At 31.9% G+C, this 16,613-nt stretch overlaps 1 protein-coding gene across 16 annotated transcripts in view; it reads left to right on the plus strand.

Annotated features, from left to right (window-relative positions):
- Positions 1–16,613, plus strand: part of LOC113391931 (phosphatidylinositol 4-phosphate 5-kinase type-1 alpha) — a 74,997-nt gene that overhangs the window by 46,318 nt on the left and 12,066 nt on the right. For 3 of the 16 annotated variants that reach the window (XM_064219416.1, XM_064219413.1, XM_064219415.1), the window contains exons 10-19: positions 1,481–1,573; positions 2,053–2,185; positions 2,695–2,782; positions 3,829–3,891; positions 5,776–5,850; positions 10,037–10,072; positions 11,099–11,338; positions 13,034–13,253; positions 13,832–13,926; positions 14,592–14,701. In XM_064219416.1, the coding sequence (XP_064075486.1) occupies positions 1,481–1,573; positions 2,053–2,185; positions 2,695–2,782; positions 3,829–3,891; positions 5,776–5,850; positions 10,037–10,072; positions 11,099–11,338; positions 13,034–13,253; positions 13,832–13,926; positions 14,592–14,701 (1,153 nt within the window). Of the gene's footprint in view, positions 1–1,480; positions 1,574–2,052; positions 2,186–2,694; positions 2,783–3,828; positions 3,892–5,775; positions 5,851–6,493; positions 8,009–10,036; positions 10,073–11,098; positions 12,544–13,033; positions 13,254–13,831; positions 13,927–14,591; positions 14,702–16,613 lie in introns of those variants that run through there. The other 13 variants (XM_064219409.1, XM_064219408.1, XM_064219410.1 and 10 more) reach the window with 11 other exon arrangements.

The following is a 16,613-nucleotide window of genomic DNA, read 5'->3' on the forward strand; positions in this document are numbered from 1 at the left end:
TTTATATATGCGTGTTTTATATTGTAACGTCCTCATAGATGAATAACTATTGCCTGTTCTTTCTAACTCACTAAAATTCGTATTGTCTGTCTCTGTCTAACATAATAATGACCTTGAAAATGCATGTTACATATATTTTTAATTATAGGAAAGATTTGGATAAGTTTAAAAGTGATTGATTGGATTTGTAATGTTTTTAAATATGTAATTATATATGTATATAATGAAATTTATATATAAGGAAAATTAGGATTAAAGCATATACTTAATAGCATTACTATATTTAATTAGTACTACTGCTAAAATTCATGTCCAAAGATTAATCCTATGCTTATTTAATATGAGACTGATATTTGTTAATAAATACGTGACATATAAATATATATATATATTAACAAATGGTCTACAATAAACCTCGCTTCAACACAGATAGTTTTTATCACCGTTTGATCGTAATTTTTAGTCGATAGCGAATTACAATATTAAATTAATTACAATATTAAACAAAGAATATGTTTCTTGATCTATTTTATGATACAATTGTCTTAAATAGATATCATTCGGAATATAAGCTAAACAGATTCGAGGGTATTTAAAAGGTAGACAATTTCGTATAATTTATATATTATGACTGTTTTTCATATAAGTCATTGTAAATATTAATTTGAATTACGATAATTATGTTTGTAGAGTTACAACAGTAGCTAAGATTTATTTATCGTAATAGATAGATCTATACGATATAGACACAACTGTTAGAACACAAAAACCCCGTTTTGTGCTGTCCTAATTTAAGTATATGTTGTACATGTTCCTTTGATAAATGACGAAGTTTATAATATACAACTTATATGTATATGATTACTTATCATTATAAATATATCATTCACCGTATAACTCCTCAATAACTTGGTTTTCTTATCATTCCCATAGTATTTCCAATATACCAATTCACATCAGAATAGTTACAGCAATTTTCTAGTAGTTTTTTAATGATTTGTCAGTTTGGTATAATATATTTTGTATTGAACTGTGTTCCAAGTTTAACTATGAATTTATTTAGACATGAATTAGAATATCGTTACAATTACTTAGGTAGCACTTAGTATTAGTCGACTAATACATATGACTCTCGAATGAGTTCCGATTTAATATGTTTTTAGTAATCAAAGTAGTAGATTTTTAGTAATTATTTATACCCTATTATATGATGTAAAACCCTTATCACACTGTTTTGTTTTGTATATATGTTTGAAAACGATCGAAGCATGTTAGATTATGTACCGTGCATCAAATCAATCTAATTCACTAACGATAATTCTTATAAATAATTTTTTCGTCAGCTCTAAATATTTTCGTTTTCACTTAGAAGAAGTATGTTGTTTATGATGTCATTATTTAAATGTGTCGAATGCGTTTGTGTGTGTGTGTTTATTGTGGTGTGTGTAATGATTAAATTATTTTTGTTTTGTAATTCCAGATCTATAAATCGTCAGCGATTAGTCGCGCACTCGACTGCAATGGAGAGTATACAAGCTGAAAGCGAACCCATCGATGAAGAAGAAGACGTACCGTATGTATATGTATTACTAGTTGAACCTGCGACTATATCCACGCGAAATTTATAAAACACAAATCAAAATATACTTTATTCAAGTAGGCTTTTACAAGCACTTTTCAATCGTCATTTATCAAACTATATTAAGGTTAATATTTCTTACAGCGCCAATGCCTATGGGCGGTGGTGACTACTTATCAAATTTTTTTATTTGATGTCTTAGGAAAAAACAAGTTCAATTGTGTTGCGCTTGTGTACCGTGTTGCTTATGCGTACGGTTGACAAAAAAATACAACACGGTGAGATTTCTAAAGCCGGTCCATTATTTTGAGTACGTTTAAGTCGAGTTGAGGGGGCGAACCTATCGAACCAGTAAAGTAGTTCGCAGGAGAATGGCCTCAGACTTCAGATTTCAGTTTGCCCTCCGTTCATTTTATATGAGACCCGTATTGAATAGAATATGGGTGGGTCAGTAACGAGTGGTCCTGCCGCAGGCCGGGCGGTATTCCGGCGCGGAACGCGCGCGGCGAGCGTCTCCTCCTGTTCCTGGGTATCATCGACATCCTGCAGTCCTACCGGCTCCGGAAGAAGCTGGAACACACCTGGAAGAGCATGATACACGATGGCGTGAGTCGTCATTGATATGACATTGATCCGATCGTTTTTATTGCAAAGGTACCATTCGAGCTGGTACGGTCCAGTTTTAAGACGATATTCATGACTATTATGATTATAAATTTGATAGAAATAAAAGTATTTGTTTTAATAATAAATAATGGAAATTACAGATAAAAAACTAGATGCCCTTTAAAGAAACCTTATGGTGCGAATAACAAATTGCTTTTCTTAAAGACTCTAATATATATATGATAATATACCAATTACGGTCGTCACATTTATCCAGTAATATACATAATAGTTGTGAACCTTATTTTTACAAATCTCAACAATACAGACCTCCGAACTAGTATGAACTGTGCTCCAGAAGTCAGTTCCTACTCAAACAATTACTAATGCTAAATATTAAATCAAAAGTGTATACAACACGGGAACCATTTTGACTTTTCTCTGTTGTTACATAATTGATCGCCTTTGGATGACTTGCGTCATTATTATTTTTAAATATATTTTTTCAGGACACGGTCTCAGTGCATCGACCTAATTTCTACGCGCAAAGATTCTTAGACTTCATGGCGAGAACAGTTTTCAAGAAGATACCTTCGTGTAAGTACATATATCCTTCTCTTTCTAACATCAGAATACATGTATATGGTTCTCTTTTTTATTATGGTGTTGGAAGTATGTGTTACTACATATTTTTCGGAACGACGTGTTTTCGAAGTTGATCACGTGACTTCGGCGTTCAAATTTAGACTCTATTGTTTTTGTAATAAAGTTAAATATAAATTTGTGGGTTCAATCGAAATTGGCATTCTCGTCTCCTCTTCAAAAACTTCTTAATTAAAACTTGTAACGGAACTTCATTTCGCTATAAACTTTTATAGAACAGCTATTCCAGTAATTTAGTTGATTATCGACCCTATTACAATGTTGTTAGATGTCAAAACTCATTGAATTCTTGTAATATTGTCGACATTAGAACATTATAATATACTAATCAGTGAGATAATATATGTTCAAGTTTTAAGACTTCTTGAATAATGTAATTACGTTATACAATTTATTTCGCACTATTTAAAAATAATCTGTAATTTTAATTACTATTGGAGAGTCTTAAACTTTAACATATCCATATATACAGCGTGTTTTATTTAAACTTAAGTTGTCGTATTTAAGTTTTTTTAAAACATGCTGTATATTATATCATTTCATACTTTGTCATTAAAAACTAAAAAAATATTATTCGTTTACCATAATAAGGCTCTATATGGTAATGTTCTCCATATTACTATATATAGCTATCTCTCTCTATTTCATTTATATCAGATTGAGACCATACGAGATATACGACGTCTGTTCTACGAGGTTATGTAACAAATGATACCAACGGTGAATATTTTACTGGTGGCAGGAACTTTATCATACTACTTACCTACCTACAGTGTTAAGGTTGTCCTGGTGGATTAGTGAGCCAGTGTAATTTCAGGCAAAATGAGACGCAACGTCTTAATTCCCAGATATGTCTAATTTCTTAACCATTGGCAATATAAATAATAAGTTAGGCCGTTTCTTTAATAACTTAAAGAAATTATTTGAACGTAAGAAATAAATTTCCACGTGAATTTGAATATAACGAAATTGTCTATCAGTGGACCTTCCGGAGATCAAAGGGAACCATCGCAAGTTCAGAACGCTCGTCACCAGCTACATAGGTATCGTTGTGTGTGTCGTAGATTGAAAGGGTGTTGGTGGATTTGAAAAAAAATAAATAAAACCTCATTCGACAAATTAAAGATTAAGAACAATCTACGATGTAATGTGATTAAAAAAAAATTCGAGTCATATGTACATTAGCATTTTGAACTGTTGAAAATTCATGATACAATGTTTGTGGAAAATGATTCGTGTGAATTTTTAGCTCTTGTAAAACGTTAATGCACCAACACCCAAGTAAAAAAATGAGTAGGCGTTCACTTTTGCCGGTGGATGTGATGTTTTTTTTTTTTTAATTAACCTTACGAATAATATATTTTAATTTGAATTACGTTTTTACGAGAATTTTACGAATTGGGCATGTTTTGTACGACCTTGTTCTGTTTCGTTTTATTTTTAATTTATTTTAAATTGGCAATACTTTATTTTCGCATGACATTATTTTTATGTTCACGTGAAAGTCATGCACGTCCCCCGTGGTTTTGTTAATGTTTAAATCGAGAATAATTTCTGTTCTTTTTTTCCCAACAATTGTCCGAAATTGGATTATGGCGCGCGTCCTTGGAGGTTTGAGTAAGTCGTGATGGAATTCAGATAAACGAATGGAGCATGTTTTACGTTCATTATATATTATTGTGTCGTCATAAATTGTCTGTTTATGTACGAAATTGTTATAAACTTTATAATATTTAAAAAAAAAAATACATTTTCACATGAAATATAATATAATAAGAACCAGGGTTAATTGGTCATTTAAAAAGTTAGTAGGGCGGTGTATTCTATTTTTGAATTACATTTTTATGCTGAGAGATTTATTTAGCGATTATTTCTGTTTTTTTTTTTTGTTAATTTATTTACAATGATAGTGAAATAGTTTTAATGTCATCTGAATTTTTCTCTCACTGCATATCAAATTATTTTCACCATATATAATATTATTATTTATCACATATATATATATAATATCATCATAGTAATATCATGTTTTATAACAATTTCATCAAAGTAAATGTCTCTAGTGTATCCTGAAGTTTCTCATGTAGTCTACGTCTAGTTTTGTTTCCGTTTGTTTTTTTTATTACGGTAAATGTGTATTTAGAACCTTATTGTAGTTCTCTTTATCTGTCAGTTTTTTTTTATTGGTTAAAATTTTATACCATCTGTATTTATTAAATTTATGTGAACCAAAATTATTACCGGATTTTTTTTTTTTTTAACAACGATAACAATTTAAATATTTTATAAACAGACCAGAGATTTTTTTTATCTGTGACGTCATTTGATTTTATAATCTGTTGTAATTTTCGCGTGTTAATTGGCCTATAGTTTAAACTCTAACACTTCCTCTTCGAATCGTCTGGCATGATTTTCATCTACAAAATTTTCTTCTTTCTTGTTCTATTATGTTCTTTTTTCTAGAGGAGCTTGAAAACGTTGTTTTTTTTTCTTTTGGCGGAGATATAAAGATGACAATTGTGCGCTTTTTTTTTTTTTAATTATTAAAATGCTTTTTTATTATTCATTTTTGACGTGTCTTACTATTTTAAAGTATAATTGTGGTGTAATCTTAAAACAGATTATTCTTATTAAATTCCAAAACGTCTATACGGAAAATTTATTTAATTATGATATATTTTTTTTTGTAATTTGTTAGATGTATTATAAAATATACTTATCTACATAACAGTTGTCTTTGAAATTTCTTGATTATACTTCGTAATTTTTCAATGATAAATTTTATATATTATATCAATGATAGTTAATATATAACGACTGTAAAAAAAATAACTGAAATATAGTGTTCATATGGTAATAGACACCCACAATTATACTTTGAAATACGTTTATTGAGTAACATTATCTAACTTAATAATTTTCTCCAGCGTTAAAACATTCACCGTCGAAGAGGAAAAGTATCGCGAAGCCGAGCAGACCGCAGGAAGAAATCGACACAACAGGTATGATAGACACCCTCTATGCTACGATGTAAAAGTGTATTGTTGTTTTAAATTTTCAAAAAAAGAACGTAAACGCAAAAATCAACATTCGGATTTCAAAAATATAAATCAAATTTCGACGCGGAAGCTATAACGGTCGGTACGTTTCGTTGCATGCAAATTATACATATATGTATTATTATTATTATTATTATTTTCTATGCATGGTATTAATAATTATATTCCTTATTTAAAAATGAGAATACACTTTTTTTTTTTATTTCTATATTATATAAATTGAGTAGCTAGTTGCCCTAACTCCTAACAGTAGAGTGAATGTGAAATATTTTTTTTTTGTTGGTACCTTAATATTGTTATATACATTTCAGTTTATTTTGTTCCCACCCCCCCACCTAACTCCTTTCCGGTGTTTGTAACCCTTATAGCTGTTGTGTTTTATTATAATTATATTATATATTTTCTTTTCTAAAAAAAAAAATCAATCGGTACGATTTTCACGAATTCGAACATGACGTGTTAAAAAAAGAATTTTTGTGCTAACGGTGATGGTAGTGTCCCAGCACGACGACGACCGGGTGTGTGAAATAAACTGAAATGTACCAAAAAGTGTTAAAAATTAATTAACGAGCCGGTTTGTACGCAGGGGGTAAAGTCATCGGTCGACCTATTAAGGACTATAATCCGGATTACCTGAGGCAGGTGCACCTGTCGCCTAGATCATCAGTACGGTCTAGCTTGAGCGATTTCACCGATACGACTATATCAACCTGGAATCAAAGAAATCAACTCCCGACAGAATATCCCTCTGTACTCTCGGATCGACATAAAACGTTAGACAGATTACCGTTTCAACGACGAATCGACTTCGACACGTCGAATTTGAATCCAAGGGAACCGGGGACGTCCTACGCAGACAATGTCTACCGATCGTCCATACAGGATCGTATGGAATCATTGTCTGATCAATTGACGAAAGTTTTAAGTACGGGAGCGGGTAGTTCTCATATAAACGGTAGCCTCGCGGACAGCGGTATTCAAACCGATAATGCGAGCACGAGCGTACCCCAGATATACGTCGCCGATGCCCAAACTTACACCCCAGGCGTCAAAATATTGAAAGACGCGGCGGTCGACACACGAAACGAAAAAAATCTCCAAGACATACCGTTCATAGATGACGACGATGAAGAGAAGTCTTGGAGGAGACGATCGAATCTCGAAAAGCATAAAAGCATGTCGAATATTCCAGAACGAATCGACGAAGTCAGTTCCAAAGAACATTCCAATGAACGCCTTTCCAATAGCCTCAATAGAGCCAAATCCCCCACATTCGTAGAGAAATTCAAGAAATTCTTCATGGATATCGGATTTGTTAAATCCGACAGCGCGCCGAACACACAAGTATCGAATACCCTACCGAAGAGTTTAAACTCCAGCTACAGAACGCGGAGCGCTACACCGACCACCAGTGAAACAAGGGAAGCTTCAACATTGCCGAAAGATATGCGTTTCCGTAAAGTAAGATCGACTCAAACGGTCTACATAAAACCAGAATCTCCACTACGAATACGTAGCAATGACGATATTGTAAGGAAAGAACACGTCTCAGTTGTACAGTTGAATGGAGACGAACACATAAATGATTCGAAATCAGAAAGTTTTATTAAGGAGGTGGTATTCGTGAAAAGTTTGGAAAACGCTGCAATATATTCCGGTAAAGACAGTGGGAGTACGATAATAATCGTACCACCGGCGGATTGAGACGAATTTTAAATGAAATTTTGGTCTTTGCGCTTCTTATATAGCTTTATATAAATAAAGCTTTGAATTGGCTGAATACGAAGATATATTAAAAGACAATAGTTTATTTAAATGTAGATGTTTATATCTTTGGATTACGAACGCTAATTTTTTAATGAAATAACAACTTCAGACTATATTTATAATTAATATTGTAAATTTAAATCGAGATCTTATTCGCTGTAATGGTTCTGTTCGCTGGTATTCGAGCAGAATCAGGTAGTTTTATTTGTAGCGACTCCAATGTCAAATTTAACTTTTATCGCTTTAATAATAGAGTTGATATTCATTTGTATCGTTTAACGAATAAGTTTAAATAAGTCTATGTCCAGTTGGTAATAAAATTGTTATGAAGTTTTATATGAATATTATTTATTTTTCTTAGCATTTAATTGACATTGAAAATTATAATTTATTAGGCTGTTTAAATATAAATTCAAATTCAAGGTCAGATTTATAGTATTGGGGATAAACGTCAATGTTTGAGAGTAACTAAGCTATTGTTGGATACAATCATTATCATCACAAACATTTATAATGTCACAAATAGTTCTATATAGATAGACATCAATTTTAATAATAATTCTGTGGTCGACTGCTAAAAGGGCTTAAATACCTTTTTGAGTGAACGACATTATACCTTTTGGCAAGTCATTTGAAGATTATAAATTTATTTATGCTATCAATAACAGCTATCTTGAATTATTTATATGGATAGATATACTGTAAATGTTGAGAATGCGTCGAAAAAAAATAGTGTACAATAATTAGTCACAAAGTACACGCACTCTAGTAAAGTAGTTTGACGTTTCGCGAGTGTCGAGCGTAGCTGTCACGCACCACAGATAATAAAGTTGGCTTGATTGTTTTTTTATATATACATATGTATTAGGCTAAAATAAAAATATGATATAAAACAATTGACATTCATTCATTGTTTATATTCTGATTATAAAAAAAAACAGTTAAATATTGTATGTATATCTGAACCTTTAAATTATACTCATAACCTCAAAAGTATCAAAAATTGAATACTTTGTCTGAAACAAAGTTAACTTACCATAAATACGTAGCGCGCGAATCGTACTGAATAGACGATAACAAACTTTACAACCCAAAAAAAGCCGTCCATTTGTAGTTATGAAGTGAAAAATTAAACCTAGCAAAACTCTGATAGCATCAAGCATCAATGAATTCCACGTTTTGTATCATCAATATTAATAAAAAAATTATTCAAATGTTAATAATTAATTTGTATATATATATTGTGCTGTTTATATTTTACAGAAATAAGGATTTAAATAATACAAACTTCAGATAGATATTCGAATAATATGTTGCACTATTTTATTGATTGCCTTTTATTTTCTACTATAGAGAGATATTATTTCATACTATTAATATTCACTATGTAATAATGAAGCTTGGAATAGTGATGTTCATGTCTATCGATATTATTATGGTACTTCTATGACGATTATAGCAAATTATAACGTATGTAGATGCTTCAAAAAACTAGCATCAAAACGTATCCTTAAAATGAGATTAATATTTTTCGTTTAGTCCAGGACTAGTGACAGAAAATTCCGAGTTATTTGATAGAAATGATATGACTAATGATAGTATTTCAAGTGTCGCGTAAAAATTATTGACGAAAAAGCTACCGTTTAGTGCGAGTCGCAAATTAAATAAGCTGTCATACCACCTCGACCGTGAAGTGGTATATTTTATAATGAGCGATTTTTAATATATGAGTTTTTTTTTTACATATCAATATGTTGATTGCAACGTTAAAATTTTTCACACGTGTTAATGTCGAAATAGATCTTTAACAAATGTACATATAGGCATTTTTACTTAAATACTTATTACGTTAAATCGAATATAGCGTTATGTTGCCTGTAAATTATTTAGACAATCTCTATAATGGTTAACTTATTTATGATACATTTTAATAATTTATTCTATAAATAACTTTTGTTATCTGTATTGTATATGTTATGTGACATTATTAATCTGTGACGAATAATTTGAATTACTAAAACATACAATTATTTACCTTCGTCATAGTGTTGTCTCTTGTCTTCGTATGTGTTAGAGAGAGATGTACATCGAATCAAGTATTTTAATACATTCTTAAGTTATCTGTTCCAATATATAAATATAGTAACTATGTAATTACATCAATTGATTAAATTATAATATGTAAAATAAATTAAATTTTGTAAGAATCAGTTGTATTATTTATTACGTAACACATTTAACATTAAAATCGTGTTATTTAAAATTCATTTATTTTTCTCCTTTAACATGTACTTCGTGATCATCTGTATTTTTTCGTTTTAATTAAAGTTTTATAAAATTTTACACGCATTCAAACGGATAGGTGCTACTACATCCAGTGGTGCCGCCATGAAAGCAGGTGAGACTAACAGTAAATAATATAGGAATGTTGCCATTATGAAAAAATAATAATATGCAAAAAATTTACCGCGTAACAAATTTATATTGAATTTCACAATGTATATATTTTGATGGTAAAGTTATCTATGGTTAAACGTTTTTTGAAATATATTATTTAGAACAAATGATATAAAAATAATATTATGTCTTATATATATTGCCGTTAAACAAGCGCTTCTTAGCCTTTTTTATTTATTTTTAACACGCGTTATGCTAAAATCACCTTTTTTTAATATTTAGGCTTACGTTTTCCTATATATGTTATATATGAAATCATAAATTAAATTGAATTTCAAAATATTTATGATTTTTATAAGTACGCTTTATTATGGCCTTTTATGGCACAATTCGTTTATTTGACTTACATTAGAGGCGTTCACGCTTATCCGACTTATTAAACCAAAGTCCGGACCTTTGTATTAAAAATGACTATTTTTTTAATAAAACGCTATGTTCCTTCATTTTATTTTTAACACAATAATGTACACGTTGATCTTAGCACGATATTGTGGTAGGGTTAACAAAAAAAAAAAATCAAAAGTTTTTTTTTAATCTGTCAGATTTAAACGTTTATGATTAAGGTTAAATTACACATTTCATAAATTGTCATAATTCTTTTCTTTCCACGCTGCTATTGACCTATGGGATCTATTACTATTGGGTACATGATTTTACTTATAACCTTATCCTCTACTGCATGCTATACTTTATTTATTCAATATTCACAATTCTTAACAATGCACCAATAATAAATGCGATACATTCGCGGTCAAGCTCAATACAAAAAATATAAATATAAACATGCTATTTTGGACATGTAACTTATCGCCAAACGCTTAAAATTTGACTCAAACGTTTTTTTACGCCGCGCTTTGTATAACTTACGCTCCTTCCTGTGCCAATTTATTTATATTAATTTATACAATGTATATTTAATTAATAAATAAATCTATACAAATATTTCGAGTGTTTTTATACCCTGTAGTGTCGCTTACCGATGTCACAGCTCAAATAACGCCCACATCAGTCACGTCGCCGGTTTCAACGGCCGCGAAAGTATCCCTAGCGGCCGCTAAGACGACGCTGACTGAACCGGACGTAGCGTTTCCAGCGGTTCTCAAAGGCTCTCAGAAACAGAGAGTACCCCCACCCGTCCCGCCACGTGGTTCGCCGAAAACGAAACGCGGAGGGGCCAATTCCCAAACATCGAGCCTTGATACTAAAGGTGAATATCAAACTTTACGCATATCAGTCAATGATATACCACGACAAACACCTATCACGAGTAGTGACGATGATTTTGGTTTTTATGGGCATGATTTAAGATTTAGAGAACCTGTTGCATGCCGCATCCCACCTGTATCCGATCATTCTTTTCATCTTACTAAGGAATCATCTAACTCTTTCTCGGGCTATCCAGAAGAAGGGGACAGACTGAGTCATTCAGGAAAGGACTTGATTGCTCAGTCAACGATGATGTCTAGATTTAATATAGACAAAGCGGTGAGAGAACATTTAGATACTGGTAACTATGATGACGACTCGTTTACTGAATCAAGCGACGAAGTGATCGTGATTCAAGAGTTAAATGATGATTTCATTATTGAAACTACGTCTAACGATTCACCAAACTATAAAAGCGAAGTTCCTCCAAAAAATAAAAAATCCTTCAAATCTACGTTCAAAAATAGTTCACCGGTAGAAAGTACGAACGGTCTCAAGTCGAAATCAAGTCTAATATCTAGAATAAATACACTAAAAAAGTCTCTGACGGTACAAAAAGATTTACAATTTGCTGATTCTGACAGGATGCCTGAAAGGAATAATGAAAAAGGCGGATTCATCTCTGGTATTACGAAATTCAACTTCAATCAATCTATAAAAGATAAATATCGTGGATTGACTCGAACAAAATTTAAACCGAAGATTGAGATAAAAACGTATTCCGAAGAGCACCATAACGTAAATAAAGATGAAGTGATATGCCATAAGAAAGCGAAAACGAAAATAGACTTGTTTCAAAAACACATTCTGAAAGTACAAACTGAACCAGACAGCTGTTCTGTGTCGTCTTCGCGAGACAGTGTCTTGACAACTGAGAGAGTTGACATTAAACAGACCAAGAAAATATTCGAACAGCCACAAAAGATTGAAAGTTCAACGACTGTTCCAAAAAAACCTAATTACCACAAAAAAAAGAGAGCTCCCGATCCGATTGCGTTGAAGCAGAACACTGGAAATGTACATGATAAAATACGAAAATTTTCGGTCTCAATCGTACCTGAACCGCCCAAAGTTCCACCACCGATCACGCCAAGAAAGAAAGAAGTCGAAAAGAAAAAAGATTGTTTCATACAAAAGTTCGATACTAAGATTATTTATGAGATGACAAAAGAATTCGAGGAAATTCTATAGTTTCCAAAATTTAAAATAAGAATGTTCAATAAAAAACCGTTAAATATTTAACGGTGCAAAGAAAGTCATACAATCTCTTGTCAAAATTGTTTTATCAAAGGAACGAAAAAACAGCATGCTTTGTATACTACGATTGTATTTTTTGTTTTTCGTAGCTGTATTAATAATTCGTGTTTAATTGTTAGATGTTTTTTTTTAATCATATTTTGCTGTCAATTGTTTTTAAGCTTGAAAACTGCCATTATTATAATTATTTTTTAATTTAATTTGTAAAGCTATTTTCTTCTGTGTTTATTTAGGTGTGTTTAACTAATAAAATCATTAGACTAGTCGTCATGCATCATTGTTTTTCTTTACATTAGTACTTAAATATGTTTTTTAATTCATTTTATCTACCACGTCTTATCTACATAATTTTTGGCATGTTTCCCAAAAACTTATCAAACTAACATCCTTATCATAAGCTCATTGTGAAGCTAGCCTTAGTAACGCTAGTTGTTTGTAGTAGCTGCGCCGTTGTCCTGTTGTTCCACACCACCGCCTCCGTTCGAAGAGGCGCCACCAGCGAGGACGAGTCGCACCAATTCGTCTTCTACGACATCTTCCAGCGCGTCAGGTCGAAGACGAGGCGCGTCTAGCGCAGCGAGCGTTATGACGACGTCCTCGGCCTCGTCTTTGGCGCTGACGCCAGCAGCCCTGAGCAGTGCGAGAAGCAATGAAGCTAGGTTAGTATTGTTAGTTAGACATTGAATACATGAGCGGAAACGAGGCTAATTGATTCTGTACACTTGTGTGGTGGAAGAGAGTAAAAGTGCGAAACAGTGCGACAATCGACGTTACAGACTGGGGGTCTGTATGTTTCTTTTATGTCATTGGTGTGCGGACTTGCAAATGGGCCACCTGCTGATGAGTGGTCAACACTGCCCATAAAAATAGACTTTTTGAAATTTTAACCATACCTTACATCGCCAATGTGTCTACAACCATTGGAACTAAGATGTTGTGTCCCTTGTGTAAGTTGTGTTACACTGATTCACTCGCCCTTCAAACAGGAAAACGACAATACTAGCTTATTAGTATTGCTGCTTGGCGGTAGAATATATGTTGAAAGGTTGGTACCACACGGACTTGCACAAAGCCATTTAATATAATGTATTCCAAGTTAGTGAATTTTCGTATTCAGTTCCGTGGTTTGGCTGTAGAAGAGTAAAAGACAGACAGAGTTACGTTGTATATTATAAATGGGAAATTTACATGGAATTTAAAGTCAATACTCAAACAATAAACTTTATCACATTTCCAGCGTTTGTTGGACGCCTCCAGCATCTGTGGAAGGATCGACCCCTACTTGGACAGAGGGCACCCCGAGTTTCACGGAATCAAGTAGTAGTGAACAAGGTAACCTTTTTTATTTGTGAACAAAATACCGCAGATATTTTAACTTTGCCGATTCGTAAAGTCAAATCGTTTGTTAGAAAACTTGAACAAATAAGGCATATTATTCAACTCAAGATATATAGACGATAAAGAAGCTTGGAGCTAATATTTTGAAATGTTGGAAAAGAATAACTTTCTTCTTCTGTCGGTCGTTCTTGGTAGAATCTACATTTCGAACCGGTGGCAGCTTTACTTTCAATATAGTTCTGTAATTTGACGATTCAAAAGTGCTTATACAAAACTAACTTGAGTAAAGTATATTTTTTGATTATAAGTTTACAATATTTTTTTGTTACTTGGTATTCTTAAAGTAGACATTAGTTGGACTCATCGGAATAGTTTTGAACTTTCATATAGTTCTCTGGGCTTCAAAACCCTTATTTTGTGTAATCAGTCGGGAAACAATGAACAGATAATTATTTAAATAAATATATGATTTTTTGAGTAATATTAAACCTATGCCGTTTTAGCACGAATTGATTAAGAATTTTTTTTTATGGTTTGGCAAATGGAAAAATGCCAAAATTTTGGATTTTTACTTAAACATATACTTCGGTCCTTTTAGCATCAGGCCACTGGCTTGATTCATTAAACCCAACGGATGTGCAACAAATACCATCTTACAGGCTACCCCATGACGCCAATGCGTGGTGCCACCCCCAGCTCGGGGCGACGCTCCCCGCGCCCCCCGCCGCCGCCGCGCGCCAATCCCATCAACTGCCTCACTACTGAAGTGGTGAGTCTTGAGCACAATCGCTAGATAAAGTCAGTTTCAATTCAATTCTGTACAATATAAAAAACATTCAAATAATTAAAGTATTCAAACATACACTTTGTACATAATGATTTGAAACAGACTATACAAATGCAATTGACGTTATAACCGGCTTAAACTAGTTATACACAGACTAAACAAATACAGAATAGGCGCAGTAAGTGATCACATGGCTTCATAAAACTAGATCATGCTATATAATATTACATGCACTAACAAAGAATAATAATAATTGGTTATAAACATTAACTACAAAGGCTACTGACTATAAAAAAATAACCAGTTATTACACTATCTTAAAGCAGCTTCGTTAAACCGGTTAGAACTAGTTTAAACTGCTTTTGTAAAAGGTTACAATAAAATTTAAAAAAAAAAACCTAAATCGAATTTCGAATAATTAAAGAACAGAACGCAGAAACATTCCATAAAGAGTTTATTTAGTTTTCGCACTTATTTTACACAGACATAACATACGTACTCAGACTGGTTATAACCGGTTTTTCGGTCAGTCGCATAGTTTGTAAACGAATGGTGGTGGATTACTAACAAATCACAATTAACATCACTTTCAGCACATTATGCAAAACGTGTCTAACGTTATTTTAACTGTAATACAGGAAATTCACGATACGTGATTTTTTCCTTGACGTATATAATACATACTTTTTCGAATGAGATTACTTAATTTACAATAATATATTTCCTACTACACACTTATATCTACCGAAGATAATAATTATGAATATTTACATTAAATGACTTTGCAAAATGTGCCAAAAATATAGATTCATTGTCAGGTAGTATGGAAAACGCTTTAAGTACTCCATTACTGGTCCATAGAAAGGATGATTTTTTGAGTGTAAAAAGTAGTCGAGACTGAAAACTTTTGGTTGGCAAAACAAAAGCCAACATTGGTGACAGGATTGGTCACTTATGTTGGAAGCTAAAAGGTCCAACGCCCAATTATAGAGAATATATCATAGTTCCACTCTTGTTTCGGCAATCATAATAGACGCCATATTTTCTCAAAAGGTCAACTTTTCAGAAATTCTCGAAGTTTCTCGCGATCGCTGCTATAATTACACTTTGATGAATATTTCATTTAATAATAACGCGTATTCATATACTACTGAGTATAATATTTGAGATATTTTCAATAGAATTTGTATTAATAGATCTATAACAAAATTATTATACAGATTACTAATATAAATAAAATAGAAAATCCAATGACATTTTATCTTTATACAATTGTTTACTTTTTTAAAGTCAAAATAGATTTATAAAATTTTGATTTTTTTTATACAAGCATATAAGGATTAAACTGAATTTTAGTTTTGGAATACATACATAAACAAGGTTTTTCTAGACTTTTAGGTTACCTGAAATGTCAGAAAACGACATCGACAATAATTATAATGTTTTCATACCATTCAGATTTCGTATCGCAGTAAATAACATTTCATAGGAGATGAGATAGAATTCTTACAGAATAGTAATGCAATTTATTATTGACAATGATTGGCAACACTATTTATTAATATGTAATATGGCAACATTCGTACTTCACTAAACACACACCGTTACAAAAACGACAAGGTTACAAAAGGCCTTTCTTATTTAGTAGGATTCGATGCTAAAACCAAAACCAATTTGAACGTTCTTAAAACTTCAATATTATATATACATAAATACATTTATTGCATTAGTACTATTATATACAAGATATATTGAACTGTTTTATGTGTGTAATCAATTAAATATGTATTAAGTGTTTAATTATTAGTAGTTTTTGGATATAATGTCATCTATAAATTCCTACATTACATTTAAGTACAGTTTAAAAGCTAACGTATTAGTAGTTTGCCCTCAT

Source organism: Vanessa tameamea, chromosome 28, assembly GCF_037043105.1.
Source record: "Vanessa tameamea isolate UH-Manoa-2023 chromosome 28, ilVanTame1 primary haplotype, whole genome shotgun sequence".
Taxonomy (NCBI): Eukaryota; Metazoa; Arthropoda; class Insecta; order Lepidoptera; family Nymphalidae; genus Vanessa; species Vanessa tameamea.